General features: G+C 39.5%; 1 protein-coding gene across 8 annotated transcripts in view; it reads right to left on the minus strand.

Annotated features, from left to right (window-relative positions):
- Positions 1-19,629, minus strand: part of LOC124876663 (glucocorticoid receptor-like) — an 87,400-nt gene extending 67,771 nt beyond the window's left edge. For 5 of the 8 annotated variants that reach the window (XR_007040350.1, XM_047379613.1, XM_047379610.1 and 2 more), the window contains exons 1-2: positions 19,168-19,629; positions 14,287-15,455 (exon numbers count right to left, since the gene is read on the minus strand). Coding sequence is in view for 7 of the 8 variants with exons in the window: in XM_047379613.1 (XP_047235569.1) it covers positions 14,287-15,446 (1,160 nt within the window). In the remaining variant the exon portion in view is untranslated. The remainder of the gene's footprint in view (positions 1-14,286; positions 15,456-19,167) is intronic. The other 3 variants (XM_047379611.1, XM_047379614.1, XM_047379612.1) reach the window with 3 other exon arrangements.
- Between the last annotated feature and the right edge of the window lie 790 nt (positions 19,630-20,419).

Here is a 20,419-nt window from a genome sequence, read left to right on the forward strand (position 1 = left end):
GAGTTTATAACGGTGTTCCATTTCAGTTTCAGAAGCTTTGTTTCAGTGGGCAGACCAGCCAGCAGATGGAGAAGCAGAAACACTTTGCCAGGCAGTAGCCAAGATCAAACCTGCAGTGAAACTCCATATATTACTTATAAATTAGGCCACTGACACAATTTCTCTTAAACGAGCTGCCGTGCATGCAAGATTACATAAAGTGCGAGACAGGCAAAGAGCTTCAGAGGTTGAATATTTGTTCTCAGCATGTACTGCAACCTTGCTCGGGTAAATGATTCACTCACCTATGGCACAAGGTCCTCTGCACTGTCTGGTGGCAACCAATACTATACACAACTTGATAAAAACTATTTCTTTTTTTTTTTCAACAAAACATTATTAAAATCTGTACTTTCAACGGGAGAAACAAATATTCTAACTACATGAAATAATACTAATTCAACACAGGACTCACACTGACTCATAACAGTGGACATTACACTGGTGCATCATCAAACAGTTTGCATTGAGTCCTGATGAACAAATGTAAAAGCTCCTAAGCTCTGAAAAAGCTATTTACACAAACAGCTAAAAAAAATAACTGATTACTGGATTGTTAGTCCATTTAGTCCTATGGAACATTTTTAAACACATTTGTTATTTAGCTTTAGAAAACAGCCTTTGACAACTCCATTCATGTCCATTATCATACAAAAACACCAGTGTCTTTAAAAAAAAGGTCAAAACAAGCAGTATGAATGGATTTAGCTGAATTTAAATAAAAAAGCTAAGTGCTTTTGGATAAAATGTCTTGCTGTCAAAGATGGCAGCTGTCTTCCGTTGAGAACAACAAAAATGCATCTTCCCTCACTATTCGAGTTCCAAGATCATCTCACATTCACAAAGACATTCAGCACTCATAGACCACGAGTTACATGCAAGCGTATATTCCCTGCAATTCAAACCTAGACCAAATGGTCTTCAGGTTTCACAAGCTTGCACAAATAAACCGATACAGATAAATAACAAGAACAATGTCTCTAAAGGCCTAAAAGGACTGATTAAGTTGCTCTCACAGGTGGCAGGTTGCTGTTCAAGGGGCCTGAACCCGTGACCCCTGCTGACAGTCTCCTTGGTAACTTTGTCATCCTGCTCACACTGATCATGTGTCAAGAAAACTCCCTAACCCGTGTTTGTAGAACAGCAGGGGCAGGAAAAGAAAGCCCATAATCCTGATCCAGACCACACTCTCCATCTCTCTCATGTTGTTGGGATACACTTCTAAGGAAGCTGAGAAATCTGCACTAAATGCTATTCTTGCACAATAAGCCAGTTTTAATCATGAAGAATATCATATTTCCACACTGTATTGTTCCAGTTTAAACAAAATAACAAAAAATATGCCATCTGGCAGGAATAAAAATCATTTTAAATTGACCCCGCTTCTCCTTCTGCAGTAGAAAACAAACAGCTGAACTCTGAACTATGGCTGTCAAACCCGGACACACCCAGACGAGTTTTCCTTTAGTTAAACGTGAAAGTGTGTGTAGAGAAAACATTTATTTTTATCCTACAACCTCACAGGTTTCTTGCCAAGTTGGGACACAGCCTAAAAGTAGATCACCTGTAAACCGCGCACATTAGAGAATACATACAGTTTTGTACAAAACAAAAACAGCTTAGCAAACTGGGTGAGGAGCAAAACTGTATTCAAGGAAAAGTAGAAAGCACTGCTTCCAGGATTTTTTTTTCTCCCGTTTGCTCACAGGAAATTCCCTCACTTCACTCATTATCACCGAAGCAAGTTGAATCACGTTAGAGAATTTATTAGACTTGTGATGATGCATAGTTATTATGAAGGTCTGTTAGCATTGCCACGACTTCTGTCAGACAGCTACATTATGTGGTTGGAATTCCTGAATGTTTACTAATGCAAAAAGGACCTAGTTAAGCAAGTAGGGACGATAACTAACAGTTAAGAAATTACCACTTTAGGGAATAAAGGATTTTTGTATTTTTACATATTGGCCTAACATTCCTTTGTTAAAATTATTGGCATTGATACCAACATAATTCTTGAACCAGACAGCAAGCTGAGGTCCCCAATTCAGTTGTCATGGACCTGTGTTGGTGCAGGAGGTTTAAGCCTACAGCTAAAGAAATGTTGCACACCTATATAATAACATAAATGCAGAAATACAATGAATGTATTACTCTGATTTCAAAAATCCCCTCAGGTTTATTGTGTTATGGAAGACCACTGTAAGAGAAGAATTTATCTGCTGCAGCCTGAGCACTTTGCTGCTCAGCATCGTCTTCTTATGGAGGTATTTAGAGTTGAGGTGGAGAAAATAAAATATAGCCGTTTGTTTTTGGAGATTCTAACCTCTACTTGTTGCAAAACATGGTTGATTTGGAACTACTATAGAGAGCTTGTTGTTGCTCCAGTTAGCGAGGCTAACATTGTTGACCACTCTAATAGCTAATTAAAGTTGTTTAAAACAGTTGACTTTGTTTACGTATGGTAGTAAAGTACAAATATATGTTGGTGTTGCCCCTGGGCGAGGCATCAAGGTATGTTTTAGAAAGTTCCTGGGGAAAACAAAATGTTTTACGTCATGCCATTGTTACGGTTCAAAAATCTTTTAGTGAGAGGCAGCACTGCCCCTTGCCCATCTGTTGCTGTGCACTGTTGGTCAGCTGGCTGAAAGAAGGCTCAATAACCTTTCATCTCACGTAAAGAGAAAAATTCAGATGTTTGGAAATATTTCTGGGCATGAAAAAAAACAGGCAGTCATGGTGTGGAAACTAAGGGACCATCACTTATTAACGTAATGAGAGGCATAAAAAGCTAATACAATAACTTGTGTGTTACTCTATAAAGAGCAGAACAGGGAAAAGGTGTAATAAATATAACAATATGTTACGTTTTAGGAGCAAAAAGAATAATTGTTGCTTTTCTGTTTGGAATAAAAGTAGTTAGATCATAATATACATTTTAGTTTTAAATTTGTGTAAATATCATCCAAATGTGAAACAGAATCTTATACCGGGCCCACGCCTATTCTGCTCATTATGAGAAATTCACAGTAAACAAAACCTTAACAAGTCATTTTGTCACTGGATTTAGCAGCTATTCAGACCATTTAACAGACATTTTTGTAGTCAAAAAAGTTACAGAAATACCACAGCAACCATTTTTAAACTACCATTACATTCTAAAATCGATTGTGCCTCATACCTGCTCCCTTCTCAACATAAGCAGATTTGGCAGCTCTGCAGCTAAATGGTAATATTGACACAAAAGGTTCATTCAGAAGGCTATTATGCAATTATAAATCTTATATAAATATAGTTAAAGACACAGGCCATTATTTTGAGGTCATGGTATTAACGTACAAAAATGTATATGTTCTGTGTCTTAATATGGAAATAAAACAATTTATAAAACACAGATTACTATACAGTTCTGCAGACATTTGGTTAATCAGTCCTGTCCAAATTTGTATGTATTGTTACAAATTTTGATTTAAAGATCTGCCTACATCCCAGGGGCCTCATGTACGAAAGAGTGTGCAGCTTTCATACTAAAAGTTTGCGGTAGGGAGAAATTCTGAATCTTGTGGGGCACAAAAAAATTCAGATGTACGAAGCCATGCGTAGACATGTCACCACATACGTAGCCTTTATACATCCCAATTTGCGGTGGATTCGAAATAGCTGCATGTGGCACTTGGACCGCCTGGTCCCCACCTCTAAATACATATGGAAAGTAGTATAACTAGCCGTAAGTCACCCATCACGTTCCTCTCGGCGGAAAAACGCTAAGAGGAATGTGTCTACATGCAATGAGAGATGTTTGTAGTCAGTTACAGCAAACCAACAGCTTCTTGAATGACATCAGTGACCCAAACCTGGCTGAAAATAAAACGTTGCTCATACCTGTTTAGTTCTACTATGTGTGTACCTAATCAAAACGACGCTGTCTAGCTGCTGCAATGAGCTCGATCATAGTTTAATGCTGATCATCATAATGACGAGAATATGCCTCTTTTATTTCTATTAGGAAGGCAGTCACCACACACACAGTGTGAAGTCCTTTAAATCTTTACAACCATTTAGGATGTCGCATAAAAAAATTTATAATAAACAAGTAGCCAGCCATCGCGTGCGGAGGTTTCCCAACACAATTATTATTATTATTAGATTAATTATAATTATTTTGATAGTATATAGGAATCATTAGTTGAGACCATCTTGTCACTGCATTCGCGAATAACAAATAGGTTGCACATATATTGAATAAAATTTATATTCCTAAAAGCATTTTCACTTAGAGCTGGTGCCCTTATAGCAGTATTAGTGCAGTCTATTGCTCTGATTACACTCAGAAATCAGCTTCTCGGTGCAAATGAGAGCCACCGTTTAGGGGACGTTATATATCAGAGCAACATACGGATGAGGCCGACCCATATGGGTGGCATGGCACGGCTCAAGGATGACTGTTAAATACCAGACTTGTCAGTCAGCTCCCTCTGAAAAGCTCCAGTTGTAGTGAGAACTTGAACTGGTACTGGTGACGGACAGTTCTTCCTGGTTTCCCTCTGTAACACTGAGGCCAGCTCCCTGCAGAGCTCCAAAATAATTGACCTGGGCAATCTAACCTGGCCAATAAGCCATGCATCATCATGTAACAGCTTATCAGAACAATCTATAAATAAAATGCTCCCTCTGACGTCTTCCAGCTGTGCCAAAACTGCCATTGGTCCACAATAACTTTACGTAGCTATTTATAGACTCGTGATTGTCTCCAGCTTGTCCACCTTAGGAATCATCAAACCTGACTTGTTTGGAGTGTTTGATCGGACACCATTTTCTTTTTCAGTGAGAATGAAAGTGCCCCTTTAGATGAATCACATGCATTTTATGCTCGTCAGCGCCCTGACCGATGAGCATTTCCATCTACAGGTGGAGGAAGTTTTACAGTTTACATCCAACTGAGGTTGTTCTCCTCATTTTCTGAGGTGTGCTACGTTACTTTATGAAGCAAAATCGCTCTGATTATTATCACAAAAGTAGCAACAATGTCCCACAGTTTTGGCCTTTTTGAGCACCAGATGCATGTCAATGAGCTGCATTCGGTAGAGATGGGATTCTGTACAGAGGTGATAGAGGCAGAGTTTTGAGGTTGGAGGGATGAAGCCTCCAACAACACCTCCACAAAACCAGTTTCCTGTTGAAAGCCCTGAGACATGCACATGACTGAAGGCCAGAAACTATTTTAAGACTTTATGTAAAATATTGGCAAATATTGGTTTCTGTTTTCATAATTAAAGATTCATACAATTCTAAAAACAAGTTTCGTTTTGTTTCATTCATTTCATTTCAGCAATTAATTTCCTGAAAAGAAGGAATTTGATGCAATCTTCCAGCTTTAAATGGTAAGATTCACAGCACATGAAAGTCAACAGAACTCACTGAATGACAACAGTAGTAAGAATGAAATGTGGGCAAAGCATGGAAATTACACTGACAATCAGCCGTGGCAAGGGGACAATAGACTGAGCCACTACAGGCTTTAGACTCTGCACTTCCTGTTTCCTGATAGACTCGATGCCAAACACAACAAGCTCAATCGTGTTTATGAAGTACAGTGAGTGAGTGAGGTCGAGGCTATATTTGTGCTCACTGCAGACATATCCGATCACAGTTTAGCAGGCTGAATTTTTTTTCCATGTCAGCATAACCCCAGAAGAAGAGGAGGTCACACACACCTGTCATAATTGTTGAATTAATTTAGTTATTACAGAATCGGTTGTGTCATACATTTAAGTTAGTATCAAAATAATGACTTGCTAAACAAGGAATAAGAGGGCAGGTATAATGCCATAATAAATACATCAAGCATTGGAAACGGTGCTTAAGGGGCATATATCAATACATGATATTGCCCAAAAACCTAAACATTTTCAAAGTATGAAACATGAATCACAATCATCCTGTTGCTTTTCGAAGCAGTTAATTTAAAACACACTTTTCTAAAAAAAAAAAAAACCCAAAAGAGTCTTTTTGAGTCTCCAAAACAGCAAAGTGCTATTAGATATGGATGATGACAGTCTGTAATGCATTAGCTGAACATCTCTCACAGTAATCACAGAACACATTGCTTTCTTGATTAAAAAGAGCTTTTTCAATAATGTATTTTGTCAGTGGGATGGACTCTGACTACCCTTAAAGCCCACAATGAGCAGATATCCACTGGAGAGCGATGGAGACATTGTGTCATGGTAAAGAAAGAAACATGTGGGTCAATCATAATCAGCATCACAAAATATTTATATATATATATATACAGGGGTTGGACAATGAAACTGAAACACCTGGTTTTAGACCACAATAATTTATTAGTATGGTGTAGGTCCTCCTTTTGCGGCCAATACAGCATCAATTCATCTTGGGAATGACATATACAAGTCCTGCACAGTGGTCAGAGGGATTTTAAGCCATTCTTCTTGCAGGATAGTGGCCAGGTCACTACGTGATACTGGTGGAGGAAAACGTTTCCTGACTCGCTCCTCCAAAACACCCCAAAGTGGCTCAATAATATTTAGATCTGGTGACTGTGCAGGCCATGGAAGATGTTCAACTTCACTTTCATGTTCATCAAACCAATCTTTCACCAGTCTTGCTGATACACGGCACCGCCTTCAGGATACAATGTTTGTACCATTGGATGCACATGGTCCTCAAGAATGGTTCGGTAGTCCTTGGCAGTGACGCACCCATCTAGCACAAGTATTGGGCCAAGGGAATGCCATGATATGGCAGCCCAAACCATCACTGATCCACCTCCTTACTTCACTCTGGGCATGCCACAGTCTGAGTGGTACGCTTCTTTGGAGCTTCTCCACACCGTAACTCTCCCGGATGTGGGGAAAACAGTAAAGGTGGACTAATCAGAGAACAATACATGTTTCACATTGTCCACAGCCCATGATTTGCACTCCTTGCACCATTGAAACCGACGTTTGGCATTGGCATGAGTGACCAAAGGTTTGGCTATAGCAGCCCGGCCGTGTATATTGACCCTGTGGAGCTCCCGACGGACAGTTCTGGTGGAAACAGGAGAGTTGAGGTGCACATTTAATTCTGCCGTGATTTGGGCAGCCGTGGTTTTATGTTTTTTGGATACAATCTGAGTTAGCACCCGAACATCCCTTTCAGACAGCTTCCTCTTGCGTCCACAGTTAATCCTGTTGGATGTGGTTCGTCCTTCTTGGTGGTATGCTGACATTACCCTGGATACCGTGGCTCTTGATACATCACAAAGACTTGCTGTCTTGGTCACAGATGCGCCAGCAAGATGTGCACCAACAATTTGTCCTCTTTTGAACTCTGGTATGTCACCCATAATGTTGTGTGCATTTCAATATTTTTTAGCAAAACTGTGCTCTTACCCTGCTAATTGAACCTTCACACTCTGCTCTTACTGGTGCAATGTGCAATCAATGAAGACTGGCTACCAGGCTGGTCCAATTTAGCCATGAAACCTCCCACACTAAAATGACAGGTGTTTTAGTTTCATTGTCCAACCCCAGATCCAGAACTCTCTGGAAAGACCACCAATCCCTTTTATCCTGGGAACCCCTTCATAATGAGCTGGGGACTGTTCCTGGGGAGAGGGATGACTGGGTTTATGTCTGTAGCCTGTTACTTCAGCAACCTGGCCATGGACAAGCATAAGGTAGTGAATGATGAGTGATCATGTTTTACTTTGAGAAAGGTTGCATTGTTTTTCCTACTCAACTCATAACTCTTTTTAACAGTTTTTACATAACAATACCAAATAAAAAAAACATTCTCCTAACATGGTCCAAGCAAAAAGGTAGTACATGATATATATATATATATATATATATATATAGTATCATAATTAAATATTTTCTGACATATTGCAACTTCACACTACATGTAGCAGTAGCATCAAGTGACCTTTTAGAAGCAAACATCATCACAGAGAAACAGTCTTTAATACAGTTTGAGTGGAGTGACAAAGAGAGTGTCTAACAAATGATGTTTTGAGAGTTATGTATATTACTGTAATGCATTTAAACCCTCAGGGGCAAAACACAAACTGAAAATGTGGAGAAAATTGTGTCTGTGTAATCACTGCATAGCTCCCAAATAATAAATATTCTGGTGACACAGTTGTTGGAAGAAAGGGGAGTGAAGATCCCTGTGGGCATTTAAAGTAACAATGCTGGTCAGAAATGGAGCAGAAGTTGCAACTGAATGAATGCCGCCAGAATTTATTGTCTGAAGTAAAGTCTTTTTTCCCCAACAAGTGTCTCTCTGGCTGAGTGGGCTCGCAAATGTACACTTTTAATTCCTTGCGTAGGATGCCAGTTTGTTAAGTCTCCAAGCTATGTTAGGCATTGATGTACATCTGTTTACCTTTTAAACATAATGGCATCACTCCTCTGTAACAATCACCTGTGTTCTCAGATGCATTGTGCTACCTTTACTTAATTTACTTTTTTTAAACATATTTAAACATTTAAATTAATATAAAATGTTCTGCTTTGCTTTGCTATACTTTAATTTATGTCAATAGCTTTAATAGAGTTGCAAATTAAAAGGTATAGAAATTAAGATATATACTATTTAAAAACAGTGCAAACCCCTTTGTTCCAGAATGTACTGTAAAAAAATAAATATGCTGAATGATGTTTATTGTTTTGTATTTCTAGAAATAGTAAAAAGGCTTGCTTTATCCTGTAAAAGAAATTAAATCTGTCATGTGGCCTATTAGACAGACCTTGATATGCCTACAAGACACAACATGGACGTCAACAAGCTGGAAGGCACCACAACAACCTTAAAAATGAAACAGCTTGGTTGCTTAGAGGCCTCAACCTCCTTTGGCTCCCTGACCTGTGACCCCCAATCAAAGCCTGCGTCAAAGATTGTATTTGGCTCAAATGAGGGAGGGTGGATTGACCAAACAGAAACCGAGAAAGGATAAACTACAAGATAGTAAAAAAAGAAACGCATGACTTTTGATAAATGTGGCTGTGTATAAATTTACATGAAAAACATTTCTTTAAGCAACTGTCAAAATATGAAATTGATAAATCGTTTATTACAGTGTAAAATATGCCACTTCACTTCTGACTTTACAAAACAGTTTAAGGAACATGGAATGCTGACAAAGTTAAGCAACCCAACCGAAGGACTTCTATTCTGAAAAATCAATATTATTAATATTATTCAGATAAATAGAAACAATCACAGGAATCACGCCAAAAAGGCCAAAGTGAACATTTACAATTGACAACGAGTAAAACTACAACCTAAAAATAATACATAGTGAATTGCAATGAGTGGAGTAGCCCAGCATGCAGCAAGGGATATCCGTTAACTTCTTAAGCGACAGGAACTCAAACAACGTGGATTAACGTTGGCATAATCTTCCAGATTACAAATCCAAGAAAGTGAGTTAACAGACATAACGCTGACCTAGTTTTGTCAGCACAGGGATTTCTCTCCTATTGGTCTGTGATAAAATGACAACAGAACGTATATAATCAAGGATTAATTACACAAAAACAATGAAAACAAATCTAAAGAGCTGAAAAACATAGTTAAATTATATCAACAACAATCTTGAATGATGACATGACATAATCATCACAACATCAAAACGCTAATTAACAAAGGGTCATTACTACCTAGTAAATCAACAAATTATGTTCATTTGTGATTTCTAGGAACAAAAATGATGTAAGCAGAAATTACAGTTTAATGAAAAGACTTCATTAACTTTATTTTCTGACTCAATACAACATACAAATCCTTACAACAGTCACGATTTCTGGTAACAAGATGACATCTCAGTCACTTGAGGTCTCCATAGGTAGCGACATGCAAAAATATGCAGCTGGAAATGCCTAGAGTCAGACCTACAACCAAAACGAACAACAAGCTCTGAATGCTACCAAGAAACCATTATAAATACAGCAATTATCCTTCAGGGGAACATGTCCCTTCATCACTCAAACTTTATTGCTTTTTACTTGCACTAACATCACAAAAATAATATCAGTGTTATTCATTTATATTCCCTGCAAAACATGGCTATGTATTAGGTATACAAATGGTACAGTCATATTTAAAATGTACACATATTTCCATGTATGCGTACAGAAACCCAAACAACTGTTAAAGATTTAGAGCAACTACGAAACTGCAGAAAAAAAAGACATGCAGTGCAGAGTTGCAGAGCCTGTTTGGATAGCGTTTAATTTCTCAGTGCTAACTTGAATGCAACACACCAAGAATATTTCCCTCTATATTGGGTTTGATGGTGAATGAACTGTCATTCAGAGGTCCTATAGGGACATTAGGAATGAAAAGTTGTTGTGTAACATAAGGCTAATATGTTGTTATTCCCATTTGGATTCGTGTATTGTCAGTCATTTATGTCTATTACTGCATAATTGAAACTGTGCATCAATAGGAATGGGATAATGCACATGCCTTAACTGTCATTTTTGTAATTACTGATAAGGAATTCATTTTAGCTGCATTAGCAACAAGATGAGGTGCAATATTTGACTGAAAAGTGTAATAAATACATCTCACACTTAATGCATGAATGCTGGCAGCCCTTGAAGACTATTTACATGGGCAAAGACAGTAAAAAACTGATAACAAAAGAAAAATAATGCAAAACAGTGATTTTATTTATTCTTCACCATAACAATCTCTCTTTAAAAAGGTTGTTCATGCAGTCTATGTACATGTTACCACAAAACTTTAAAAAATCTAACTTACCATATGTTGAACTTTTTGATACATTTTCACATATTCTGTAACCTAAAACAGTTTAGCTTAAATAATAGCCTGTTAATATTGGGCAATATAGATTTTAAAGAGGAGCACAACACATGCTGAAAATCTTGAAAACATCTGCAACGAAATCACTACCCAACGCACTCCTCAGACAAGCGATCATCATAACTGAGAAAACAATAAAAAGCTGTTGAACGTTTGTAGACCAAGAGGCCTGCACACGTGGCCATTCAGTACACACACACACACACACTCACACACACACACAGAAAAAAAGTCAAAGTCCCTGTTAAGGCACTCAATGATGCAGAAAGCACAGCACCAGAGAAGAGCGTAGCACTAGTCTGAATATTTTGAAAGTAGGAATGGATGAAAACTGATGAGAAGAATAATCATTTGAACAGGATTACAGCTGCAACAGACTGCATGGTTTACTTTCATTCGGCATCTATTAAAAAATGTAAAACATTTTTTTAAGTTAATCAAGGCCTATGCTTAACTTTTTAAAGATTTGTATAGGTTTTGAGTCTTTTCATCAACATAAGCTGATTATATCACTTTTTGTTAACATGAAACATTAAATATGTTTCTACTTAAGTATAACGGTAAAGATAATTTTAAGCCATGTGCAAGGATTTGAATCCTGTAGCTAATGCTAGATATAGTACTGTGCAGCAGCAGGTTGCTAGACTACTAGATGTAACACTCTAGTTCAAATGATTGGCATTAGGCATGGTTCCATTACCGGTTAATAGTTATATTATGGTTTTAAAAAGTTAGTTTCAAAACCTCAGTAAGTGTTTCTAACAAGACGCCAGGGAAAGCGCTCGTGTGTCTGGTATTTTCTCAGGTTGTATGGTGAGTTTAGAGAAATGCAACGCTGCCCCTACACCACCAAATAGGGTTTCTGCAAGCTAGCAAATGATTGCTGGGGTAACAAGTCTAGGAGGGAAACCTAGACATCCCACTCCCTTGCGATACCCTCCAGCTCATTCTGGGGGATCCCAAGGTGTTTCCAGGCCAGGCAGAATATATAGCCCCTCCAACAAGGTCTGGGTCTCCCCCGAGGTCTGTTCCCAGAGGGGTGTGCTCAGAAAACCTCCAAAAGGAGGCCCCCCTAATATGCATCCTGATCCCAGACTACCTTGACTAACTCCTTTTGATACAGAGATGCAGCAGCTTCACTTCGAACTCCTCATCCCCATCTCTAAAAGAGTTCGACCACCCTACCGAGGAAACTACCTTTGGCCACTTGTATAGGATAAATGCAGTTAGTGGAAATATATATTTTAGAATACTTTTGATTTGATGCAAGTACACTTGTGTATATCTATGCTATTCCTCATTCACATGGCACACTGCTAACTCCAGGGGTATTAAGGCCATGCCCTCTACATGCACCTTGCATTGCTTCATCATGTACAAATATGATTTCTAGAGCCCAGGACTACTGAAGCCAAATTTGTTTTAAGCCCAGAGCACGAGACAACTGAAGCCACATGTTTGAGCCCTTGAAATACATAAAGTGAACTAAGTTTGGAGGATATTATAGGGTTAATATATTAGATTTATGGTATTAATGTGGAACTTGCAATATGGATAAAACAGTTTAAGAAACTATACAGTTCCAGTTAATTCCCATTTATTCCTATGTAAAGTGCATAATTTTGAAAATTCCTTTACCTAACTTCCCATGTAAAGTTTCTGGAAGGTTTCCAGTAATTCACTGAATTTGAGCAGAAAGCCCGACTAATTGACCAGTAAATATGAGCTTGTCATACTCCCAGTATGTCTTTTACAAAGAGCAGAACAGCAAAAACATATGACACTAGATAACAATAAACACCTACAACTAAATATATAGGTTGTTTAATATGTTTTTTTTTAACCTTTCAAGTGTTGGTATCAAAATCAGAACAACTCTAATGTTAAAGAGAATATTTTGAAATTGTAAAATAATACATCATTTTAGAAGTATTGAAAAGAACTGCTACCATTTTATTTTAAATAAAAGCAAATAAACCATGATATATGCATCAAGTTTAACATTTTTCCTGTAAATGCCATGATATATTAAAACTGGCACTTTTATTCACAGTCAGAATCTTATCCTGACCCATGCCAAGGTGGTATCATAACTGAAATGCATCATCATATACAAATCTTCACTGAAAACATTTTATACATAAAAGATTTGTAGAATTCAGATGATCTTTACTTTTAAAACAATGCAGACCTCCATCTGTGTACCAGGTTTTTCTCAGAGCTGTGTGTCTTTCTCTAATGTTTGTACATAAGGTTTTGGTGTATTATGTGACTTCCGCCTTGCACGTCAGGGACAAGCATGCATCAAAGGGACACGACATGAAGCCACTGTCACACCTATGATCAAGAAGCTAGACACAACAGCACAGCAACATATTAGTCTGATGGTAAAGATCCAACAAAAGCTGAGCCCTGTCTTCATCTATTGCTTGTTTGCAAAACAAGGCTGAGCCAAAGCGCCTTAACCTTTTTGCAAACGAATGTAGTTACTCTCATTATTACCCAGCATTAATCAAACACCATCTAGTTATCTATCCTGCTCAAATCAGTCACACAGAGACTGATAAAGCCTGAAAAATGAAGCGCTCGCTCTTTTAATGTTCCACTTCAAAGCTCGTTGAGTTATCAGATGGTACTTTCAGGGCTGAAAGAGAGGTGTGCCCACCAGACACTTCTTACTGAGCTGCACTTTCTCACTTTTCTCAAAGTGCTCATTTATTTTGTGTTTAAACACCACCACGTTGTATCTTCACAAATGTAACTAAAACACACCTTGATAAAAAACCTCTTCCACTCTGACGGCACATTTCATGGAGTTCACGGAGTTATGATATCTTCAGAATGAAGAAAAAAAAAAAGCACGGTTTTGGAAAATTATCAGAAATCCGGCAGTGCTTCAACTGGATATGAAGAACGAGAACAATTTAATAATCATTCAAACAAAGAAACACTAGCAACTCCTAAACAAAAGCTCTTCAAAAAGTAAAGTCCATTTGACTTAACTTTTATGATTTTTTTCCTCAAGTCACCTTCTAATCTGTCAACTATTCAACTACTTCTCCAACTATGTCTGACCTGTAACAGTGACCCAGTACGAAAAGGAAAAATAGGTTCCAAGTTCATCTTTGGCATTCCTAAAACATGAGACAATGGGGATAAATCAGAAGAATGTGTGTCTAAGTTGGTCTGCCCATTGGGACGTGATAAGCAACAGATGCCCGCACCCCAGGAGAGATAGGACTTGGCTTGCTAAAGAATGTCACAAACTGAAGTAAAAGCTGAAAAATGTACTAAACTGAGTGAAATCTGAGAAATCGAATCTTCTCAAGGCTCATAAAGACAAAGTCAATACACTTCACAGAAAAAAGATAAAGCAATGGCAGGGAACAAAGTGGACTGGAGTACTACCTTAATTCATACCTTGTAAAGCTGACAGGAAAACTCCCCAAAGTTGCAGCAGACGGAAGGCCATCACTGGTGCTCGGAATCCCAGAGGAGTCTCCATACCTCTTCCCGCCTATCCAGCTTTCCCCGGCTCCTGGCAGGTTTGAGTATGCCCCAAATGCCTTCTGGTCTTGCAAACCCGGTGTACCAGGATTGGCTCTGTAGTGGTACCCAGTTCCAGCACTAACACCCAAGGGAGATGGCAAGGTTCCCACTCCATGTAGAGGGCTCATGCCGCTCTGCAGACACTGGGACTGACAGTAACTGGCACCATCCTGCTTCTCCTGTTTGACCACACCTGGAGTACGGATGTGGATGAAGTCAGGATCCTTCTCCTCCTTGATGACAATGCTGGAAAGCATTGTCGAAGGCTGCTGCTGAAACTGGTGTTGCTGGTGCTGTACCAGGTGGTGTGGAGGCTGCTGCTGCTCTGTGCCATTCAAACCGATACAGCTGGCCCCATTACCCAAGAGGGACTTTTCAGGACCGCCACTACCGTTGCCACTCTCTTGCAGGATGGTATCCAAATGGGCCACCTCAGAATCCAATTCAAAAGCATTGATTTCTGGCAGAGAGTTCGAAAGGTCCAGGTCTTGCCAGATATCTGCATCATCGATTAGCTGAGCACTGCTGCTATCCAAATTACAAGCAACAGTGCCTCTTTGTCCACTGTAATTTCCTAATTCCTTATCCGGGGAGAAAATCCTCTCTTGCTTAATTTGCTGGGGGAACAGGTCTGGCAAAGGGAGGTTGCCCAGGACAGAGATTTCTGACGTGTTAATGACAGAGGTGGACATCTGGTCAAGATCAGAAATACTCTGGTTCAACAATGGCACGCTGTCCCCATGGCTGAATATATCCTGCTCTTGTTTGTGCATTCTGCTAATTTTGCCCTCCTTGTCTGACTCAAAGAGGCCTCCAAGCTCCTGCTGGTCTTTGGTTCCCCCTCGTCCATTTGGTGCCAGTATGCTCTGGTTCATAGACCCAGGACCGGGCAGATGCATTGCGGATTCGACCAGTAAACTGGCCGTGCTGACTGTATCTTTGTCTACTTCTGATCCGATCCCCGCAAATGTAAGGCTGTCGTTACGATTACCATTGTGCTTTGGTCCACCGCGATCCATCTCGTCATACTGTGAACAAAATAATCAATAAACAGGTGACTCATAGAAAAAACTGGATATTAATGAATGCAATGACAACTGCAATAGAAAAACCCACTAAAATATTAAGCATTTACAGCAACATGTGTCAACAACATTCAAAAGTGTCACGTTACAGTTGAAAAGCTCAGTCTACTCTTGTGCCTGTGTGTTCCTCCTATTTATCAAAATAGAAACCACAGCATTATTACTGCTGTCCCAGTGAAACATGGCAGTTAGAGCACAAATTGGGCCCACGTTTTACAGAGCAGAAATGACAAATATGCACATGCCATATCTTTGAACTGTGAACTCCTCTCTGGTTTAGGAGTCAAAAACTAAAAGACGTGCCCAGGCACAAACTTGCTTTGCAAGTGCAACTGCTGACGGTCCCGCTTACAGTGAGCGTGTGTGCAACAGCATGCATCTGTTGGAAGAGATGGGCATTTGCTGCAGGCCTCAGCGAGCACATACAGGTCCTTCTCAAAATATTAGCATATTGTGATAAAGTTCATTATTTTCCATAATGTCATGATGAAAATTTTACATTCATATAGTTTAGATTCATTGCACACTAACTGAAATATTTCAGGTCTTTTATTGTCTTAATATGGATGATTGTGGCATACAGCTCATGAAAACCCAAAATTCCTATCTCACAAAATTAGCATATTTCATCCGACCAATAAAAGAAAAGTGTTTTTAATACAAAAAACGTCAACCTTCAAATAATCATGTACAGTTATGCACTCAATACTTGGTTGGGAATCCTTTGGCAGAAATGACTGCTTCAATGCGGCGTGGCATGGAGGCAATCAGCCTGTGGCACTGCTGAGGTCTTATGGAGGCCCAGGATGCTTCAATAGCGGCCTTTAGCTCATCCAGAGTGTTGGTTCTTGAGTCTCTCAATGTTCTCTTCACAATATCCCACAGATTCTCTATGGGGTTCAGGTCAGGAGAGTTGGCAGGCCAATTGAGCACAGTGATACCATGGTCAGTAAACCATTTACCAGTGGTTTTGGCACTGTGAGCAGGTGCCAGGTCGTGCTGAAAAATGAAATCTTCATCTCCATAAAGCTTTTCAGCAGATGGAAGCATGAAGTGCTCCAAAATCTCCTGATAGCTAGCTGCATTGACCCTGCCCTTGATAAAACACAGTGGACCAACACCAGCAGCTGACACGGCACCCCAGACCATCACTTACTGTGGGTACTTGACACTGGACTTCTGGCATTTTGGCATTTCCTTCTCCCCAGTCTTCCTCCAGACTCTGGCACCTTGATTTCCGAATGACATGCAGAATTTGCTTTCATCCAAAAAAAGTACTTTGGACCACTGAGCAACAGTCCAGTGCTGCTTCTCTGTAGCCCAGGTCAGGCGTTCTGCCGCTGTTTCTGGTTCAAAAGTGGCTTGACCTGGGGAATGCGGCACCTGTAGCCCATTTCCTGCACACGCCTGTGCACGGTGGCTCTGGATGTTTCTACTCCAGACTCAGTCCACTGCTTCCGCAGGTCCCCCAAGGTCTGGAATCGGCCCTTCTCCACAATCTTCCTCAGGGTCCGGTCACCTCTTCTTGTTGTGCAGCGTTTTCTGCCACACTTTTTCCTTCCCACAGACTTCCCACTGAGGTGCCTTGATACAGCACTCTGGGAACAGCCTATTCGTTCAGAAATTTCTTTCTGTGTCTTACCCTCTTGCTTGAGGGCGTCAATAGTGGCCTTCTGGACAGCAGTCAGGTCGGCATTCTTACCCATGATTGGGGTTTTGAGTGATGAACCAGGCTGGGAGTTTTAAAGGCCTCAGGAATCTTTTGCAGGTGTTTAGAGTTAACTTGTTGATTCAGATAATTAGGTTCATAGCTCGTTTAGAGACCCTTTTAATGATATGCTAATTTTGTGAGATAGGAATTTTGGGTTTTCATGAGCTGTATGCCAAAATCATCCATATTAAGACAATAAAAGACCTGAAATATTTCAGTTAGTGTGCAATAAATCTAAAATATATGAATGTTAAATTTTCATCATTACATTATGGAAAATAATGAACTTTATCACAATATGCTAATATTTTGAGAAGGACCTGTATATCTCCGTTAGCAAACAGACACAAAACAGCAGTTGAGTACAAACTGTTTCAGGTGGCAAATCAAGAAGAAAAAGTAGCACAATAGTATGTCAGTAAGGGCACACAGGTCTCTTTCAATAGTATTATGAATTTAGTAGGATCTTTAGTAGGATCCTGTTGATGCCAACACTGATTTCCAGACAATGGGCAAAATTAATGGTTAATCCACATTTGCTTAATACCTATACCACTTTCTCTCCTTCATATCTTGCCCATTTTGAAAGCCTGAGAGTGTCCCAACCCCTCTGATTAATGACAACATACCAAAAGTCTTGATATTCTGTTATGGCTCTTCAAACTGTCAGTTTCAATACTTCTGTTCATCATGACACCCCTACCACTCTTCGTGAACTTCAACATTTCAGAGCATTAAGGGGAGTGAAAGTCCACTTAAACGGCCAGATAAATTATTATTTGCATGCCACTTAAAACCTAATATTCTTCTATATATTGCATCCAGACAGACCTTTGCTTGTACTATATTGCACACATTAATTTTGTGATTGGGACTTGATATATTCTGCAGCTCTAATAAAGACACATTGCCATCTAGTTTAATACAGATCAATATATGTTAGAAATTATTGGGTATGTAGTCGGATTGGTTTTATTTACCCAGCAGCCAGGGAAGCTCGTAGCATGAAGCTATGCTGAGCAAAACCTGCACCTACACGGAGGTAGAAACATAAATAAATTGTTTGTGACCCAACTTAAATAAAAAAAAGAACTTTTTCCATGTATGTTTTCTTACTTTCTCCCTCCTGCTGCGAGAGAATGAGTTTAGCCCTTCAGTATGGGTGTTTTCTTGTTTTCTTTAAAAGGAAGAAGTTAAAAAGATGGGATTTAAGGGGAATAAAAACGAAGGTTTTTTGTTTTACAATACTAATAAATGAATACATTTAAAAAATAGGCCATTTTCAGAAACAAGGAAATGATAAACTTCAGGTTTAATAATTAAATAAAAGTAAAAAATTGGATTTTGAAAAACAAAATAAAAAGTGACAAATCTAGTTAAAAAAAACGTTTTGTAGGCACAATTAAATAAATATAAAGATGGTATTTTTGTAAAATAAATAATCCAATTAACTAAGAATAATAAAACATAACTCCTACAAATAAAAAAGGTAAACACATTTTTCCAAAATAGCATTTTGGGGGAAAGGGGTCACGGAAAAGCTGTGGTTTAAAAAGTTCGAGGTTTCCTGACTTGCCATACTGTACTTTTCCACCAAACAAGACAGGTTCCACATGATTAGTGCAACCTGTTGGCTGTGAAGGAAACTGCACTCGATCATATGTTAAAGAATGAGCAAACACTCAAAGCTATTATCTTGATTATTGGTAACTTCACAATACGGCGGATTTTGGACGCTTTAGCAGCGGAGGCTTTACCCCAGCTCTCCGTTTCTAACTGTGCCACTCGGTGCACGGCTGTCAGCGCGCTTGTCACCTACCACCATGGACGCTCCTCGTCGGCCTACTCGACGGAAACCATAAGCTTTTTACCCACTGCCCCCGACCCAGCAAGAAAAAAACAAAAACAAAAAAACAAGTAGCTGCACCTGAAAGTAGTCCTTACCTGTACTGAGGGAAAACTCCACCAACTAGGTCATCAGGGCAAGTTGTTTCAGAAATAAGCATGCGAGAATTAACGAAGTGTCCACCTATATTCAGGATGTAAAACAAAACCCACTTCTTGCGCAGAAATACCAGAACGTGTAGCGGCGTCTCTGTTTGTGTGACAGCAAAACATTCTGCGCGATATTTCCAACAGAAGACCAGCACCGTCGCTGTGCGCCGCTTCTTGGATCCGTCGAGAACTTTTAATGCGCGTCGTCAGCAGCAGGGGGGAAGAAACAGAAATAAAAGTCAGTCTCGTCCGATCTTCAGGATTAATCCATAACGAATCGCTAAAATCTGCGGTGCAACGATCACCTCTATTCGCCGTTGAAAAGCCGTGAGTGCATTAAAGTTATATAATAGAGCTGCTGTGCTGTGGCCCACTCAGCTGCAAACTCAGGCAGGGCGATCTGTTAGTGAAGCGACGGTAAGCCAGCTGTAAAGTTGTCTGCCTTTCCGCTTTGGTGTTTCAAAATAAAGGTCGAACAACTTTGACCGCCCCTTAAAGACTTTATCCGCGCTCGTAAAACGTATCATTGATACCAGCTATGTATTTAGATTAATAATCATATTTAGCTTCACATGTATCTGTTTGTTTAGTCCAATCAAGTGGGGGTTATTTAACTTTGAAAAAATAAGCGCGATATCCTCACTTCTTTGAAAAGCCTATCGGGAACAGCTTAACCTCGCTGTGAGTTTGGCACTTGGCGGTTAACGCCCCTTTTACCCACCGAAAGTCTGCTGCGGAATCTGTCAGTGTCACCCCTAACCTCCGGGCATGGAACCTAGGAAGCTGAACCCATGTTCGGCGCTCCAACAGACGAACCGAGGGTCCTTTCTGAGGCTCTAGTTAGGGTCAGGGTATAAACTGAGACTGGGGGATTCAGTTGCCTTTGGATGAGGTCATGCCGATACTGTATTTCCTGTTTCTCAATGTAGCCTTTCTCAAACAAGCATATGAAGAAAATTCCAGTTAGAGAAAAAGTCCTAAAATATCACACTGTCCGGGATCTCACTAACAATGAGAGACATGGAACATTTTTATTAATAGTGTTTACAGTGATTTTTGGAAGACTGCCTGCAGCAACTCAGAATCAGGCTATGACTGAGAGCCAAGCAGCATATATAAAGCTGGTAAAAAAAAAAAAAAAATGGATGTATATAACTTTGTTAGAGTTTTGATTTAGATTAAATCCAGTTGAACTGGAGCT

This window comes from Girardinichthys multiradiatus, chromosome 11 (genome assembly GCF_021462225.1).
Source record: "Girardinichthys multiradiatus isolate DD_20200921_A chromosome 11, DD_fGirMul_XY1, whole genome shotgun sequence".
Taxonomy (NCBI): domain Eukaryota; kingdom Metazoa; phylum Chordata; class Actinopteri; order Cyprinodontiformes; family Goodeidae; genus Girardinichthys; species Girardinichthys multiradiatus.